The 17,253-nt window shown below is 34.1% G+C and overlaps 3 protein-coding genes and 1 long non-coding RNA gene across 4 annotated transcripts; all 4 read left to right on the top strand.

Moving 5' to 3' along the window:
• Nucleotides 1-3,102: 3,102 nt before the first annotated feature.
• On the top strand, nt 3,103-5,986 carry LOC122590519. Its single transcript, XR_006322525.1, has 3 exons — nt 3,103-3,278; nt 5,356-5,415; nt 5,527-5,986. It is a non-coding gene; the product is annotated as an uncharacterized LOC122590519 (long non-coding RNA).
• A 342-nt stretch (nt 5,987-6,328) lies between these two features.
• Nucleotides 6,329-7,955, top strand: LOC122591755 (15-cis-phytoene desaturase, chloroplastic/chromoplastic). The gene has a single exon (XM_043763999.1). It carries the CDS (start codon nt 6,366-6,368, stop codon nt 7,821-7,823), a length of 1,458 nt encoding a protein of 485 aa, XP_043619934.1. The 5' UTR covers nt 6,329-6,365; the 3' UTR covers nt 7,824-7,955.
• Nucleotides 7,956-10,312: 2,357 nt separating this feature from the next.
• LOC122594521 (vacuolar iron transporter homolog 4-like) lies at nt 10,313-11,022 on the top strand. Its single transcript, XM_043766967.1, has one exon. The coding sequence runs from the start codon at nt 10,313-10,315 to the stop codon at nt 10,946-10,948; it is 636 nt and encodes a 211-aa protein (XP_043622902.1). The 3' UTR covers nt 10,949-11,022.
• Nucleotides 11,023-13,503: 2,481 nt separating this feature from the next.
• LOC122594581 (peroxidase 43-like) lies at nt 13,504-16,876 on the top strand. Its single transcript, XM_043767017.1, has 4 exons — nt 13,504-13,728; nt 14,230-14,412; nt 14,710-14,872; nt 16,421-16,876. Exons 1-4 carry the CDS (start codon nt 13,504-13,506, stop codon nt 16,828-16,830), a joined length of 981 nt encoding a protein of 326 aa, XP_043622952.1. The 3' UTR covers nt 16,831-16,876.
• The last annotated feature ends 377 nt before the right edge of the window (nt 16,877-17,253 follow it).

The raw sequence follows: 17,253 nt of genomic DNA, 5'->3' as shown, positions 1-17,253 counted from the left end.
AAAAAGTAAAACTAGTTTCTTTTCTGTTGGATCTTTTGAGATTCACATACAAATGCCTTTCAATTTAACCAACTCCAACAAATGAGTCTCTCTTTTTAACATGATACCAAACCAGTCTTGGAATTTCACATATTTGAGCCACTAAGGTATCAATGAGATCGATAGTGAAGTTACCAAGTTGTTTGCTATCGAGTGACTTTCTCACCCTTTTCATCGTTTTATTGTTAAAGGGGAACTAGTGAACAAATCCGATATCACTGTTCGGATCTTTCACAGCTAATAGTTATCATTCAACACAAAAAAATATTATGAGGAGACAATGCGGATTATAAATTTGTCACTATTAACTATGACATGTAATGGTTTCAATCATATTAGTCTACAACTTTAGTAGTCATAAGTTAAATTTATGTTCACATGGTGATTTATTTTTCTGTAAGGTCTTTCATGACCTTAAAAATGTGTCTTTTTATACGACTATTATATAGCAACATACAAAGAAAATAGTTACTTATTTTGTTTTGGGGATTAGATATGTCAAAACTATAAATGGAGGGTCAATTTTGTGCAATGGATGAAAGGAAACGGGAATTAATTTTTGATCAGGATACCTTTTGAGTTTTGAGGTTTATCCTCAATGTATGACGACTATATAAAAATTATATAATCTCCGTTTCGAATTCTAATGAACACCAGCAAAAAGCAAAAACCCTAGTGTAAAATCTTATATACATCTTCGAGAGAACATCGATTAAGGTAACTTTCATTTTTAGCTTTAAATTGATATATATATTTGGTTAAATTTCACGCTCTCAAAATAGTCGGGTTTAATATTCACTGATTTCAACATTCACCCTGATGATTAAAATCGTTTTAGAACAAACTTAATGATTAGAAATAGTTTTATTAGAAATTTTGCTTTAGTTTAGTGGTTTATACATGTATGTATGATTTTATATTATAAATCTTTTACTTAATTGTTTAAGGTTTAACTATACTATGAGACGACTTGTTTATGAATTACTGTGTATTTTAAAATTGTCGTTTAAACATTTATATATTGAAACCATTAGCGTGATTAAACTTTAAGTTTTTCCCTCTAGGAAATAGCGAAATCGAGGAGACAATCATACTCTTTTTTTTCTTTCTTATTACAGTTTTTAAAATCTTTGTGAACTTATTTCATTTTTGCAGGCAAACCTTTTTTTTTTTTCGGTAATTAATAACGTATTTTACATCATTATTATATTATAAAATAACTTAATTGATGCAAGCAAAAAAACGAGAAAAAACTACCTTATTGAAAATCATCATAATTACAACCACAACGGACCTACATAAAAAAGTTCTCGACATCGACAGGGAATAATTGAATAAAGATGACCAACTTTTCGATCCTAATTTTTCTCCCAATAATAAAAACAACAAAATTGGAAAAAATCGAAACACTGTCAATACTTAAAGGACTAAAATGTAACTTTCCACCTTTTGACTTTTTTACCTCACGAGTCAAACCACTTCGTCTATAAATACAACCTCCACATCACTTTCTTCTTTCTTTTCAGTTACAGAAAGCCAAAAACTAAAAAAAAAAAACACACACATAATCAATGGCGGTGGAAATCACTTAACTGCTATACACATATACATATATATATATATATATATATACATATCGATTCTATCACATTTCCTCCATTCTTATTAATCTCATCTCATTCCGTTTCTCTGATCCGTACACTTTCATCGATTTCATCGTTCTCTCAGGTAATCGAGTTCGATTTTCCTCTAAATTCCGTTGATTTCTTTAGGTGTACGAGTTTTACGCTCCGATTTACGGAAAAAGTGATCGAATTTTGCATCGTTCTCATCGATTCGGTATAATTTTGAATTTTGGCGGGAAATCCTGTAGTTCGGTTAGGTTCTATTTAGGTTATTGGAATGTGAATTGATATATACGTATATATATATATATGTATGTATGTATATGATGTTGTTGAGTGAAACTGTGAAAGTGTTTGTGTACAGAAGAAATAAATAATATGAGGAGATAATTAAGCTAGATATTTGCGATTTTGTATCGATTTGATAGTTTCATTACTAAGCGAGAAAGTTATTAATTATGCATGTTTAGGAACTTCATATTTCAGTTAGAAGTTTATTAAAATGCTTAATAGTGATGAATTGATAATTTCGTTGTTTAAGTGTGTCATAGACTGTAAATGTATACGGAGGAGTTGTATAATATCAGGAAATTCGATCTTATATATTGTGATTAGACCGTATACAGAGGAATTATATAATTAAGGAAGTATGTTTGGCGCATCAAAATTTTGTATCGATTTTGATATTCAGGAACAAAAGTGTACTGCCTTTGAAGTTTAGTCATGATTTCAGTATCGCGATCAGAACATACGTTATATTGTTAAATGTGTTTGTGACAGTGTATGGACGCCTATATGATGACTGTGATCAGAATGTATACATAGGAATTACATTAGGAAATTAAGTAATTAAGTAAATCTCCACAAATTAGGAAATTAAGTAATTATTAAAGTAAGTTTGTTAAGCTAAACACAGTATTTGATTTGTACAATATGATTAGAAAATTGTTATAATTTTGTCAAAACTTTGATTTTGTAACAGTAAGGAACAAAGGGAGATGTATGTTGTAAAAATATTTGACATTTTCTTTTGTGAATTGTTAAAATTAGGTACAGATGGATACTTACTATGGGATTCCCAACTCAAATTTTCCTAAACGCAGTAGCCTGTCACCAATACAGAACTATGGATCACCGAATCGTTACTACCATCAACCAGGTTATATGACTGATCCATATGCGTCACCTGATGGCCGCAACTCTGTTATAAAGAGTTTGCATTCCCCATACCACAGATATATGCAATCTGCTAGGTCCCTTATGGCGTCACCTCTGTCTGCTGGAGATTATCCACCTGTAGTTGAATACAAGTATCATCGCAGCAATGGTATCCGGGGAGGGGAAAACTTAGCAAGACTGGAGCCACCACATCAATCAAGGTCAACATTTCCTTTTGGTAACACTACTCCAGCAAAGGGGGAGGAAGGTGTGCTGGTGATGGATGGTGTTCTAGTGAAGAAGCCATCATCTGATAGGAGTAGATTGTCGTCATTGTCTTTGACAGATACTGGTAGCGCATCTTCGTCATCATCCAGTGGAAAGAACTATAAGCAGGACCTCTGTGTGTCTTACGTAGAGAATTCTGGTTATTGCCGTCATGGAGCAAAATGCCAGGTTTTTCACTATTCCTGCTTTGGTTTTTAAACAGGATTTAAGTGATATGTAAAAAGGTGATACTACTGAGTAGTGAAAACCAGAAAAAGGATAAAGTCATCAACATATAAGATAGATTATGCAAGTTTTAAACCAAAAAATAATCTATTTGATGGTATAAGTAGGTAGCATTATAGATAATTAGTGTTAACCATGCTCTTCTAGTTTAACCTTAATTTGCAAATTGTCATTGCAGGGTGCCATGAATAAAAATCTGAACTTTGCACCTTATGTATTCTATCTGATGCATTTGACCCTTAACAATAGTGTAGCTAAACTACAGAATATCTTCACTCGTCTTTGTCATCCATAAGTCGCTAGTTCCTCACTTTTTCGTATGTAAATTTCGATGTACTTGATTAATGATATAGTCTTTAATTAAATGTAGTGTCATGTGAGCTATACTCAAATGGAACCCCAAAATGTATAATTTGATGGCCAAGTAGGTGGTATAATGTATGACCAGTGTTCCAATAGAACCACAGCTTTTCTAGTTTTACATGTTTGATCTACAACCTGAAAATGCAGGATGTCATGAATAAAGATCTGAACTTTAGAAGTAACGTTTAAGCACAGTGTAGCCACAACATTGTTAAGTTGTGTTCGTAATCCGTAACTAAGTAGCTCATCATGTTTATGAGTTTTTCAGAAAAGCAGTTTAGTCCTAACTGCAGTACCATTTAAGCTACACGTATTAGATCATACCAAATAAGAGTTATATATAGGATTTCAGTCAATCACTAGTATATCTCTCTGTCAGGGTCTCTGCCATCACAGCACATTCCTGTTGTACATAGCCTATGTACAAAAGAGTCATACATGAACGTTGCTTTCCATCCCTTTATTCTGTGTAACCATGTTTGAATGATTGAATCTGATAATAACCCATGTTTGAATGATTGAATCTGATAATAACCCATGGCCTTCAGACTTGAACGTTGCTTTCCATCCCTTTATTCTGTGTAACCATGTTTGAATGATTGAATCTGATAATAACCCATGATTATCTTGTTAAATCTTGTAATTTGCAATCTGAAACAGCAGGGTTTCATGGAAAAAAATATCTGTACTTTGCAAATGTTTATTCTATCTTAAGCATTTGATTAATAGTTAAAGTGTAGCCAAACTACAATTACTGCAACTTATCTTTGTCATCTATAAGCCACAAATTCATCACTTATATTTTTGTAACATTGATGAATTCGATATATGGCGCAACTTTCACTGTAGTACCGTACGGCCTATACAAATCAAGAGGTATCAACTACATTTATGTCAATCATATTGAGCCCATAGCCTCAGATGGAACTCCTAAAATGAACTATTCAATAGAATAAGTAGGGTAGTGTATTCCATAACCACTATTTCAACTGAACCACTATATTCTAGTTTAATATGTTTAATCTGCAACCTGGAAATGCTGGATGCCATGAATAAAATTCAAAGCTTTAGATTAGTCCGCGTAAAGCCATTTGATCTTTAGTCATATTGTATCAAGCTGCATAATATCTTTAACTTGTGTTGGTAATCCGGAACTAAACAGTTCCTCACTTTTGTGTTTATAAAACTTTGAAGAACAGGTTAGTCATACATGTCATGTGAGCTATATACATATTAGATCTCACTAAAGTCAGAGTTACGAAAAAAGATTCAAATCAATCATCATTTAGACCTGTCTGTTGGAGCTCTGCCATCAGTCCATCACACTACATTTGTGTTGGACATAGGCGACATACATATAGGGTTATTCTATTAGGCATATTGTTACTCCTTAAAGCCTTTGACATTGAACGTTTCTTTCCATTCCTTTTTCTTGTGTAACCATCTGCACGCCTGACTTTGAATCTAAACTAAACCATTATACAGCTTAATATACTGCTATATAAGCTTAACTGTTTGACTTGAAACCCCGATTGAAAGTGTTGAACTTCATGCCTTGGTGCTTCATGTGACCTCTCTTTGAAAAGATTATTCTAATTTTTATGTTGCATAGGCAAATCGAATGTAAATTATAACACTGCCACTTCATTTGTCACAGTTCGCACATGGAAATAAGGAGCTGCGTCCATCACCAGTATCCTACAAGAGCCCACATGAGGTACACAAACCATTATTTCAACTGCATCCTTGTGTGATTTATAAAATCCATCAGGCAATAATTATAATACTGCACACCTAACTTTCCATCTTATTTGGCAAATGTGCACAGACCCCTTGCAAGAATTACAGCGCAGGAACTTGTTCTTTTGGCTCCAAGTGCCGCTTTCTGCACTATGAATCATCCACAACATCATCTCCAACAGTGACCACTTCAGCTATTAAGCAGGACGAGCCCACAAGCAGCAGCATTGCGAAACTTAAAAGCATAAATTGGGCCCCTGCAGATGATGGTATTGACATTCAAACTTCAGATGAAGATTTCGATGCTTGCGTGAACAAGGTTCTATATGGTCCCAAAAGAAATAAGAGGCTGCCAGTATTCAGTCAGATTTGCCCAGAGTAGCCGGTTATTCTAAACCCTCTTTACAATCTCAACAAACTCCCATTACTATATGCATACTCTTCTATTCTTTTGTGAATGATTTAGCTAAAGAAACATACTTGGTTGAGGGGTTAACGCCCTTTTGACAGAACTGCATACTTACAAGTAAAACTGTGTATTCTGCTTGCTTGGCACATGCTTGTAGCAAAACTTTACTCCTAAACGAGTACGAGTGTATAGCATATTTCGTTTATCCGATTATAAAAGTCAGCTTTTTGTTAACCATCAGTGCATTTTTCTTCTTCTTTTGCTAAGGTTTGGTCATTAGGTTATTTGAACAGAAATCAGTCGCTTTGTTATATAAAATGGGTATTAGTTGTGTCAAAAATGAGATTTTACCTACTTGTATTTTTCTTTATTTGATTGATAGTATTTTTTATGTATATACATTCACTTTTTCAATGATCCGATATCCAACTTTTGAATTGTATATATAGATAGATATATGGATAAGCCCCTTTAACAAAAACCAACAGTGTGTACCACTCAATCAAAATGCCAACAGAATGACCATAACCACTCCCTCATTTATCTCCTCCACATTCACTCCCCACCACATCTTGAATCACCATCACCGCCGTTACCACCTCCGATCACCACCCAAAATAACCTCCCAAATATCCCTAACTACCCCACCAACGCAAACATCATCCCAACCAAACCCGACTAAAACCGGAGTCATCGTAATTGGCGCAGGTCTATCCGGCTTAGCTGCAGCCACCCATCTCCATTCCAATAACACCCCTTTTCTCCTTATCGAATCCTCTGACGCCGTAGGTGGCCGTGTCCGCACCGACATCCTCGACGGCTTCCTCCTCGACCGTGGCTTCCAAATATTCATCACCGGATACCCAGAAGCCAAAAAGATCCTAAATTACGAAACTTTAGACCTCCAAAAATTTTACTCAGGTGCTAAAGTTTATTACAATGGAACCTTCCATACTGTAGCAGACCCTTTACGCCACCTGGCTGATGCTCTTCAATCTTTAACAAACCCCATTGGAACTATTGTTGATAAATCTTTAATTGCTGTTACTAGACTGAGGGTTTTGACTCAATCTGATGAACAAATATTTTCTGGTGATGAGACTTCTACTCTTAGTTTGCTTAAACAAATTGGGTTTTCAGATTCAATTGTGGATAGGTTTTTTCGTCCGTTTTTCGGTGGGATTTTCTTCGATAGAGAACTTGAAACGACATCCAGGCTTTTCAATTTCATCTTCAAGTGCTTAGCTTTAGGGGATAATACCCTGCCCGCGAAAGGAATTTCTGCAATACCTGAACAGTTGGCAGCCAAACTGCCTAAGAATTCGGTTATTTTAAATACAAGGGTTGCATCTATTGAGAAATCGGGTTCAAATTATGATATAAGATTGAGCAATGGTGAGGTTTTGAGAGCCGAATATGGAGTGATAATTGCGGTTGAGGAGCCAGAAGCTGTTAAGCTTTTGGCAGGAGAATTAAACGATTTTAAACAGCCGGCCCGACCAGCTCGGAGCACGGTTTGTTTGTATTTCTCTGCACAGAGAAGTGAAGTTCCAGTGACTGACCCGGTTTTGTTTATAAACGGGTCAGGTCGTGGTATTGTGAATAATATGTTTTTTGCCACGAATGTAGCTCCTTCGTATGGCCCGCCTGGGAAAGTATTGGTGTCAGTTTCCCTTATTGGGTTGTACGAGGACGAGTCTGATGAGGAATTACGGGTTAAAGTGATTGAGGAGCTTAGTAGTTGGTTTGGCCCGGAAGTGGCTAGGTCGTGGAAGTACCTTAGGACTTATCGGGTTAAGTTTGCACAACCAAACCAATGCCCGCCTACGGATTTAATGAAGAACCCAAAAGTTGGTGTCGGGTTGTATGTGTGTGGAGATCATCGAACTAGTGCAACGTTTGATGGGGCTTTGGTTTCGGGTAGGAAGGCTGCCGAGGCTTTACTAAAAGACCGAGCTTTGGTTAAGGCTTCATAAACATACATATGTAAATCTTGAGTTTGATCACTGATGTATTTTCAACACAAAAAGTTCTCAGTCTAAAATGTTACGAGTATTAATCTTTTGTGAATAATTATAGTCTTTAAACAAACACATAAATTTGGTTCAGCCTTATTGTTTATACTGGAATTTAATTGCTAATATATTGACTTATTGATTGTTATTATACAGTTAGCTTCTTTATATTTTGATCTTGAAGAGATATCAATGGTTTTCTGCATATACTTGCCCAGTTAAGTAGTAATTTGGTAGACTGCCTCTAAGTATGGTAAAATTCTTGTTAAAAGTAATACCGGAACTAATTAAGTTTTCCATGATTTAGTTTACAAGTTAAGCACATGTTAAGTTTGATCTCAAAAATTTAAATTAGCCTTAATTCTTTCCTCTATCTTAGTAAAAGCATTCCAGCTGCAATAAACTATTTAAGGATCTTAAAAAGACAATGTGAAGGCATTCCTTTTAAATTATGTCATATATATAGGTAGGATTTCATGTCTTAAATTGGGAGCTTGAAGAAATACAAGATAATCAACAGTACATTCTGTACGGTTGGGTTGGGCCACTACGCGATGGCCTTTGGCCAATGGGTCACCCCGGAAGGAGTTCTGGGTTTCGGATTTGTGGGTCCTCTAAAAAATACTGAGTAATCACCATTACATATATTCCACTAGATACAAGAAAGTAAACGACTTTTCATTGTTTATGGAGGTAGTGATGGCCTTCTTGTGGATTCCACATTCCTAAGATTTTATAAAACTATGGATATTTGCAACTTTAGTGTGAAGTGCACACTCCTTTGAGTTTTAAACTATTAATAGAATATCCATCAAAACGTTTCTCTAATTGTATTAGGCTCGGTTTGTGTTAAGTATTAGTGTTTGGCTTGGCCAAAGGCCATACGCCCATACAAGACAATAGGGTTGGTCATATGTGTAGGTTATTGACAGTCGAACTTCCAAGTTTGAATAGGTTACAATCAGTTACGAACAAACCATCGTGTCTTTTAGAGGGTCTGGTTATTGATCAGATGGTATATTGAATTGAGTAGTTGCATCTCTTGTTCAATATTCACAGTTCTGTGAAGGGTCTTTGTCTTTCACAGACTTTTGTGCGATACAAAACTCACACATACATACAGGAAACATGCAGGAACAGAACAAACCCAAAGAGGAACCCTTGAATTGTATATGCCAATTGATTATCGTAGGATTTTTATTTTTTTACTGTTGGGGGAGTAGTAGAAGTAATGATCAAGTCATTCTTTGATTTGCCTAGAGCTTGCAGTATTTAGGTAGGAATTTATGTCTAGTTTGGCAGCTTGAAGAAATAGATTAAGATAATCACCATTGCATACATATATCCCACTAGAAAGTAGAAACAAGAAAGTAATGGACTAATTTCCATTGTTTATGGAGGTGGTGATGGCCTTCTTGTGGATTCCACGCTCCCTAAGATTATATTAGTATAGATATTTGCAACTTTAGTGTGAAGTGCACACTCCTTTGAATTTAAAATTATTATTATAGAACATCCACCAAATCTCTTATGATATGCTGAGTGTGTTATGTATATATATCCCTATACTGTCCACCACCTTCTTAGGAGCTCTAGGTTAGATTTCTTTTTGTTGTTTGGGTTGGTCAATCAACTTAGACTCATTTTGCATAATTTAACTAGGTTAAACATGGGCAGAGGCAACCAAAAAAGTACACTAAATAAGTAAAAAAAGGGTAAAAAAAAATTAAGAAAGTAGAAGTATGGAAGTATGAAACAATGCCTAGCAAGTTATGGTTATTGGGAACGATATATCGTCGATTTTAAAATGATGTGTGCTTGGTTGTTATTTCCATTTTTCTGATATAGCTTCATGATTTGTTGGATTGAAAAAATCCATTTATAGTTGGGCTATGGGATGAAAACTAACCCCAAAGTTGTGCTAGCTAGTTGAAAGCGACCAAGCTCCCTCTAGCCCGTTTACAAGCTCTGCTTTTGAACATGGACAATTTTTTCTTAAGAAACTAAAATACAAGTTCATTGTGAACCAGATCGAGGTATACTCGTATAATTAGCAGCGCAGCAGGAACACTATGAAAGAAGCTAATTCTGCTAGCTAGTAAAGTCTACTTGGAGAAACCCGGATTTGGATAGATATATATTAACTAATAAAACTAATTAAAATGTGTTTATTGATGGAAGGTAAAAATCCTCATCCCAATGATATGATTTCGTAGGAACTTGGAAGTTTAAGAAACAATAAAAGGTGTAATCATGATTAGTTTATTTCTAAGTGCAAGTCCCACTATGAAGCCCTGTTAATTTGATCATCTAAAAGGTTGATAGTTCCTTTCTATAAATAGCCTCTTGGTGCAATTATAATCTTCACAAACAAATTACTATAACTTGTTCTCTTAAACCCATTTCATCTTTCGTGTATAGCGCGCATTCTCTTCCTTTCTCTATCTTTCATGGCAAACCAAAATAACTTTTGTGTTTCAATCCCTGAAGATCAATCTAATTCAAAAGAATGCCAATTGTCTGAAGAGAATTTTGATTATACGCACAGGGGACAATGGCTTCGTGCAGCTGCATTAGGAGCTAATGATGGTTTGGTTTCTGTTGCATCTCTAATGATGGGTGTTGGAGCTGTGAAGGAAGACGCCAAGACCATGGTTATATCTGGTTTTGCTGGTCTAGTTGCGGGCGCATGTAGCATGGCAATAGGAGAATTTGTTTCGGTATACACTCAGCTAGATGTAGAATTGGCTCAAAAGAAGAGACAAAATAGCACGGTAGAAGACGAAGAAGAAAAAGATAAAGAACAGTTGCCAAATCCTATGCAAGCTGCTATAGCTTCAGCTCTTGCATTTACTATAGGAGCGATTGTTCCTTTACTTGCCGCGTCCTTCATAAGGGACCATAAGGTAAGGTTGGGTGTCGTGGTAGCGGCGGTTAGTTTGGCCCTAGTCGTCTTCGGATGGATTGGATCTATTCTTGGAGGAACTCCTGTGGTGAAGTCTTGTTTTAGGGTTTTGTTTGGAGGGTTGATGGCTATGGCCATCACATTTGGATTGACTAAGTTGATTGGCACTAGTGGCCTTTAACTTTTAATTGGGTTCATTGTCCTTTTGTTTTACTACTTGTGATAATAAAATGTTTGTCTTTCTTTTTTATGTAATAAATGTCCTAATATGTAATTATGTAACATCAAACATGTATTGTTGTCTTTAGTCTTTACCTTAAAAGTATCTATAAGCATTTGAAACTAGGCTTTGCATAAGGAAAATTTGGTATAACTTAATCTCCACACTTTTAGGTGTAGACAACCTTAGTATTTGTTCACGTTTATAAACATTTACCTATTACCGGTGTGAAAATTGTTATGATTCATCAAATTTCTAAATGTATGTAAAACTAAATGTGAACAAAGAGTATTCTATTATGGTGCATCTTTGGTTGCCTTTGTCAAAACGTTACATTCATGATTCATAGATCTAGCCTTCTTGGTATTAATTGGTTTTATCAAGGAGTTACAAACGTTACAATAGTGAAGTGTCGTATAGTAGCAACGTTTAACGTAGAAAGTATGGTGCATTCTAAAATCCGTGTTTTTCTTTTTGTGTGAAAATTACACCGTGCGAGTCCAGCCATCATGTGAGATTCCTAACAAGTACGAGTCATATATGGGGGGTATCTATTTCCACCTCCTTTTTTCCTATATGCATCTTTTTTGTGTGCAATAAACAATTGTATAGTATGCATTGTTTATTATACATACATTGAGGGTGCATCTAGACAAGGAAGTAGAAATAATAGCATCCTCATATATGTATATTTCCTAACAGAATTACAATTGAAAAAAAAGAGTTTAATCTATATATAGGCCCAAATGAGCCCACATATGAAAAGTAAATAACACAGGTTCAAAATTTGTCAAAAGTAAGGGAGCAACTATATTTTGTGATTCATACATGGTGATGTGAGTTAGCGGACATGATATGCGTTCTAGGTACGTACATGAGAGCAAAATCTTTCGACCCATTTAATTTTAAATTGGGCTTATGGTTTAAAGTCTCCAAAAATTAGACTAGTAAACGACAGGATATATGTAAACATTTTATGTAGATACATTGATATATATCAATATATGTATATATGATGGTCGTGTGGATTCCACACTCCTTTTATTCTTTAAGTTATCTTCAACTCCTTGTGGATCACACACTTCCTTCCAGTTCAGTGGCTTGTAATATTATTTTATAAACTAATTGTTTCATTTTAATTTAATACCAAATGCGTGTGGAAACCACAATCAATTTATAAACAAATGCTTAATTAGTATACACACTTCCCATTTCAATACATATTATAGTATAGATATGCAACAAATGATCTTTTATTCAACCTACGGAACACTTTGCACTGTTGAGTCACAATTCTTCGCATTCAACTTTCTATGGGTACCGAGTAATTACCGAAACACAACATGGTTTGGGTTAGACCTTTAAGATCATGATAAGACATATATAGAAGTCAGAAAATTAGGCAAATTGATTGGCATGAATATTTTTTTTTTTTCACAGCGGCATGAAAACGAAAAGAAAAGCAAAAACATATTGTGACGACAGCCTGTGTCCAAAAAAAATAATAATTTCATTTTATATTTGCGACACGTAAATTACAGACCCACAAGCCCAATCAACCCATGCAAATTAATCCTACAGGCTAGGCCGGCCGGCCCAAATAAGATGCTTCAAGGATTCAACTGAAGCAGCCAAGCAGGTATTGTCCTATTGAAGTGAGAAGAAAACGTTAATCAAGAATATTAAGACATTTCTTTTGGCCTCCTAATCATTTTTAATTATAATTTTTAAAAGATGAAAAATGGTAAATGCAGCCTTAACATGCATAAAAAACTTGTACATCCATATCAAAAATGATTTTTGAAAATCACATTTGAATTTTATGATTAATGTACAACTATTAAAACAATTTAATTACAATCTTTTGCGTTTAGCAAAACCCTAACTTAAAAGATAATGACAATACCTATTGCGGATTTTGGGGGAAAACAATATATCCTTCTATCGTGTTTTGGAAATGAATAAACCAGTGACGCAATACAAATTTTGCTATTTTACGATGCTAAGACAGTGTTATATATTTCAACCGAAACATATTACGAATTGATGACCTGGATACCACTTGGAAATGATATACAAAGAAACTTACACTTCTAGACGTGTTAAAGAGACCCCCTATAGGAAAAATATATCAACATGAAGACAGTTCCAAAATAAGCAAAATTTCATTTTGTTTTGCCAAAATTGATCAAAAAACCATAAATATGTTATCTTTTATGTCACCATTTCTTTGACGTGCATCACTTGTTAATGAACAACCGAATAATAATAATACTAATAAAGCAGGTCGAAACAAAACCAGAAATAAAAAACACGCCGTTCCAAAAAAAATAAAATAATAATAACAAAAGTATAAAACCAACCTGGCTAGTAACAAATAAATACCAAGGAAAAAGCTTTAATATCAAGTGTCCAGCCTTCTCCACAAGACCACAAGCATATATACATATAGAAGCTCTGAAATCAATTTCAAGATTATATATTGTGTTACTATAAACATTAATTGGTAGAAATTGATGATGATCAAAACGAGACTACTATTATTATTGGTGGTGATGGTTATGATGATAGTACTATTTGATGAGTTCACAGAAGCACAAGTACTCCAAGTCGGGTTTTACAATAAAGTGTGTCCCAATGCCGAAGCGGTCGTTGCTAATATCGTAAGAGATGCAGCCAAGTCCGATTCTCGGCTTCCTGCTATCTTGCTGAGGCTTCACTTCCATGACTGCTTTGTTGAGGTTCTATATCTCTCCTTTTTTTTTCTTTATGCTTCCTATATATGAATTCTAAAAATTGTTTCTCTGTTATTAGTTATTAGAAGGTTAAAAAGCAAATTTGCTTCTAATGTTATTGTTTTTTCAGTAAAGGCTCTTATTTGCCAGTTGCCACTAAAAGTATTACATTATATGATAAATTTGCCACCAATCTTTTTAAGACGAACTTGTTGGCCACCAAATGACATACACAACAAGACCAAATTTTCTCTTTTACATATTCAAAATGACAAATTTGCTTATTTAGTTTTGAATAACCAACTCTCAAGTGTTTATTCGATCGGAACTATGCATTTGATCATTTTCAAATAATAAGAGAAGTAGTAGTAGTTTGTAAAACCAATATTATTAGAAGCAATTTCAAGCACCGGTGCATTTGATGATTTATTTGGAACTATATATGCATTTCATTTTCACTTTTATATGATGATTTAAAATATGGATTTTTTTTTTTATATTTTGTAGGGGTGTGATGGATCGATATTGGTAGATAATGTGGCAGCACCGGAAAAAGGTGCATTTGGGCATCAAGGAGTACAAGGTTTTGACATAATAGAGAATGCAAAAGCAAAGTTGGAAAGTATGTGTCCTGGCATTGTTTCTTGTGCTGATATTGTTGCCATGGCTGCAAGAGATGCTGTTGCTATTGTAAGTACCCTATTAGTTAATTAATTAATTAATTAAAGAGATAGAGTAAATTTTTTTTTTTTTTTTTGCATGGGAGGGATTCTGACTTTTTGTAAGGATAATGATAAATCAACCTAATTGGTGTGTCTAAAGATATGCTTAATAGTAAGATGATGACATGTGGAAAAATCAGGGGGCAAGATTAGGAAAGAGAATTAGTAGAATACATATGTCAAATTCTTAAGGTTTTAGGTTGATTTTTAGGCATATGAGTTAGGTTGATTAATCATTTTCCTTTTTGTAATTGTTTATCGACAGAGTCATGGACCAGTTTACCAGATTGAAACAGGAAGGAAGGATGGTTTGGTGTCAGATATAAAGTTGGCTGATAGAATGCCTGATGTCAAAGAGTCAATTCAGAGTTTGAAGCAAAGGTTTATTGAAAAAGGTCTTAATGAGAGAGACCTTGTGCTTCTAAGTGGTAATTTATAAACATCCATCTCTCTCTTTTCTTAGTTTATCGATCTATTCGTTTTTATCTCTCTCTCTCTTTTTAGCCTACGGATATTAGATTAGCAGGTATTTTAACGGTTATAAGTTGTGGGTTCAAGACTCGTTGAAACGTGTGTGTGAATATCTGTAGTTTAGAAAATCGTATAAATTATACAGAATTAGAATGTTTTAAACGCAACAAGGATCGAACATGTGAACTCTGGCTTAAGGAGACACAAAACTCACCCAAGGGAGAGTTGGTCATATCAGTATGTTCGAAGTAGATTCATTTATATCTACAAGAGCTTTTAATTTGTTTTCTAGACTAGTTTGGACTAAAATTTGCCACAGAACAAAATAAATATCAAATAGATATAGAGTATATGAGACAACCTTTGTGGGTCTCACACATGCATGTCCTATTAAATGTATTTTAACTACACTTTAAGAACTCTTAATAGGAAATAGGAAATTATATTCATATCATCATTTTTTATATGTACAAATTATATAACTGCAGTAATGCACGGTTGTAATACATCCATCAAAATAAATGGTAGAAATATCACTTTCCATTCCTAATACATCAACATATATTGTGCATTGCTAATGTTAAAAAAAAAATAAAAATAAAATACGAGTATAAAAGATTGTGCTTTCCTATTTCCAGTCAACATTGGAAATAAAGTCGTCCCAATTGAAAGAGTTTGTTATCCCATTGCCTTCTGGAGTCGATCTAATTGAAATCTGATTAATACAAGAAAAATGGAATTAAAAGCTCTATATATATATATATATATATATCTTTAGAAAGGTTTAACAAGGGCTATAGAAACTAAATAAATAGTGATCGATGATGGAAGAAATAGGAATTGAATTGATCGATTGATTTAAATGACAAAGGTTTATAATTTCTTGTATATATTAAAAGACACATGGATCATTTGGATCATCATAGTATTTACTCTATCTGTAATCGTACCAACAACTAACTGAATGTTCTTTCTTGCCAGAAGTACTTAATTTGATGTTGCATTAAATGATAATTTAAAATCTAGTATTTGTCACCTAGTTCTTCAATTTAACCACGGTTTCATCGTCATCGTATATATATGTTTGACATTTTAATTAATTAAGTTCATTATATTTAGTTTCATTAATTATTATAGATGCATACATGTTTTCAAATTTATTTAGCAAAGTGAATTGACATAAATGTGTACTAATTAATTTATTAATAGTGGAGTCACAAGGGTGTCAAAGATGTTATTTGGTTAAGTCAATATACAAATAGAAGTGTATAAATTGAATATGTGTATATATTATTAGGGGTTTTCTAGCATAAGGGCTGTGTTTAAGGTGCATTAATTGTTTGTACATTTGAGGTGAGCTTTTAATATGGAAAGTACAAGTTGTTTAATGAACGTTAAATACAGCCCTTAGGGCTGTATTTAGCATTTCCCTATTAGTAGGGGTTTATATAAATTGTTACATAAATGTGTACTAATTAATTTAATTTGGTCGAGTGTGATTGCAGCTGCACACACAATTGGTACAACCGCATGTTTCTTCATGGAGGATCGGCTCTACAACTTTGCGTCTAGTGGACGTCCTGATCCAAGTATTAACCCCGGTTTCCTACCCGAACTGACATCAGCATGCCCTAAAAACGGGGATGTTAATGTCCGGTTACCAATGGATCGTGGAAGTGGAGAGACTTTCGACAAGCAAATACTACAAAACGTTAGGAGCGGCTTTGCAGTGCTACAATCGGATGCACAACTAATGGCTGACCCGACGACAAGAGGAATCGTGAATTCGTATTTTGGAGCATTTGGTCCATCGTTTGAGGCGGATTTTGTTAATTCCATGGTTCGAATGGGTAGAATCGGTATCAAGACAAGTTCGAATGGAAACATTAGACGTGTATGTAAAGCGCTTAATTAACTTGTTTGGGTAAAACTTATATAGCTTCCTTCAGAAATTACAATTACAAAGCACAATATATATATTAATTTTTATTTTTATATAAACTTCTTTGGATGAAATTTATGCATAATGTATAATTGTTATATCCTGTTTAAGAGTTTTGTTGAACATAAATGTTGACAACATCTTTCTTGATATTAAATCGTGTGGTTTTTTATGGAGTATAATAATAGAAATAAGCATTGTGCGATTTCTTGGGAAAAATGGAAGTAAATTTAAATGTGTGTTTGTTGTATGTTTATGTCACTTTATGTTTTTTGTGGTGGATGTTAACTTTCAGAAAAAAGGAAAAATGATCAAAAAGAAATTAAGCAAATATCTTATGATGTTATTCAATTTTTTTCGAACGGCATTAACATTTAAATTTTTTTTTTTAACATT

The sequence above is a fragment of the Erigeron canadensis genome, chromosome 3, assembly GCF_010389155.1.
Source record: "Erigeron canadensis isolate Cc75 chromosome 3, C_canadensis_v1, whole genome shotgun sequence".
Lineage (NCBI taxonomy): Eukaryota > Viridiplantae > Streptophyta > Magnoliopsida > Asterales > Asteraceae > Erigeron > Erigeron canadensis.
The sequence above is the reverse complement of the archived record's forward strand: the minus strand, read 5'-3'. Positions and strand labels throughout refer to the sequence as shown.

Excerpts from the sequence above, each read along its gene's own strand:
- LOC122594581 (XM_043767017.1), top strand. The coding sequence starts at position 13,504 with ATGATGATCAAAACGAGACTACTATTATTATTGGTGGTGATGGTTATG. Across the intron at positions 13,729-14,229 it reads TCCATGACTGCTTTGTTGAG|GGGTGTGATGGATCGATATT; the intron begins GTTCTATATCTC and ends TATATTTTGTAG. Across the intron at positions 14,413-14,709 it reads CAAGAGATGCTGTTGCTATT|AGTCATGGACCAGTTTACCA; the intron begins GTAAGTACCCTA and ends GTTTATCGACAG.
- LOC122591755 (XM_043763999.1), top strand. The coding sequence starts at position 6,366 with ATGACCATAACCACTCCCTCATTTATCTCCTCCACATTCACTCCCCAC.
- LOC122594521 (XM_043766967.1), top strand. The coding sequence starts at position 10,313 with ATGGCAAACCAAAATAACTTTTGTGTTTCAATCCCTGAAGATCAATCT.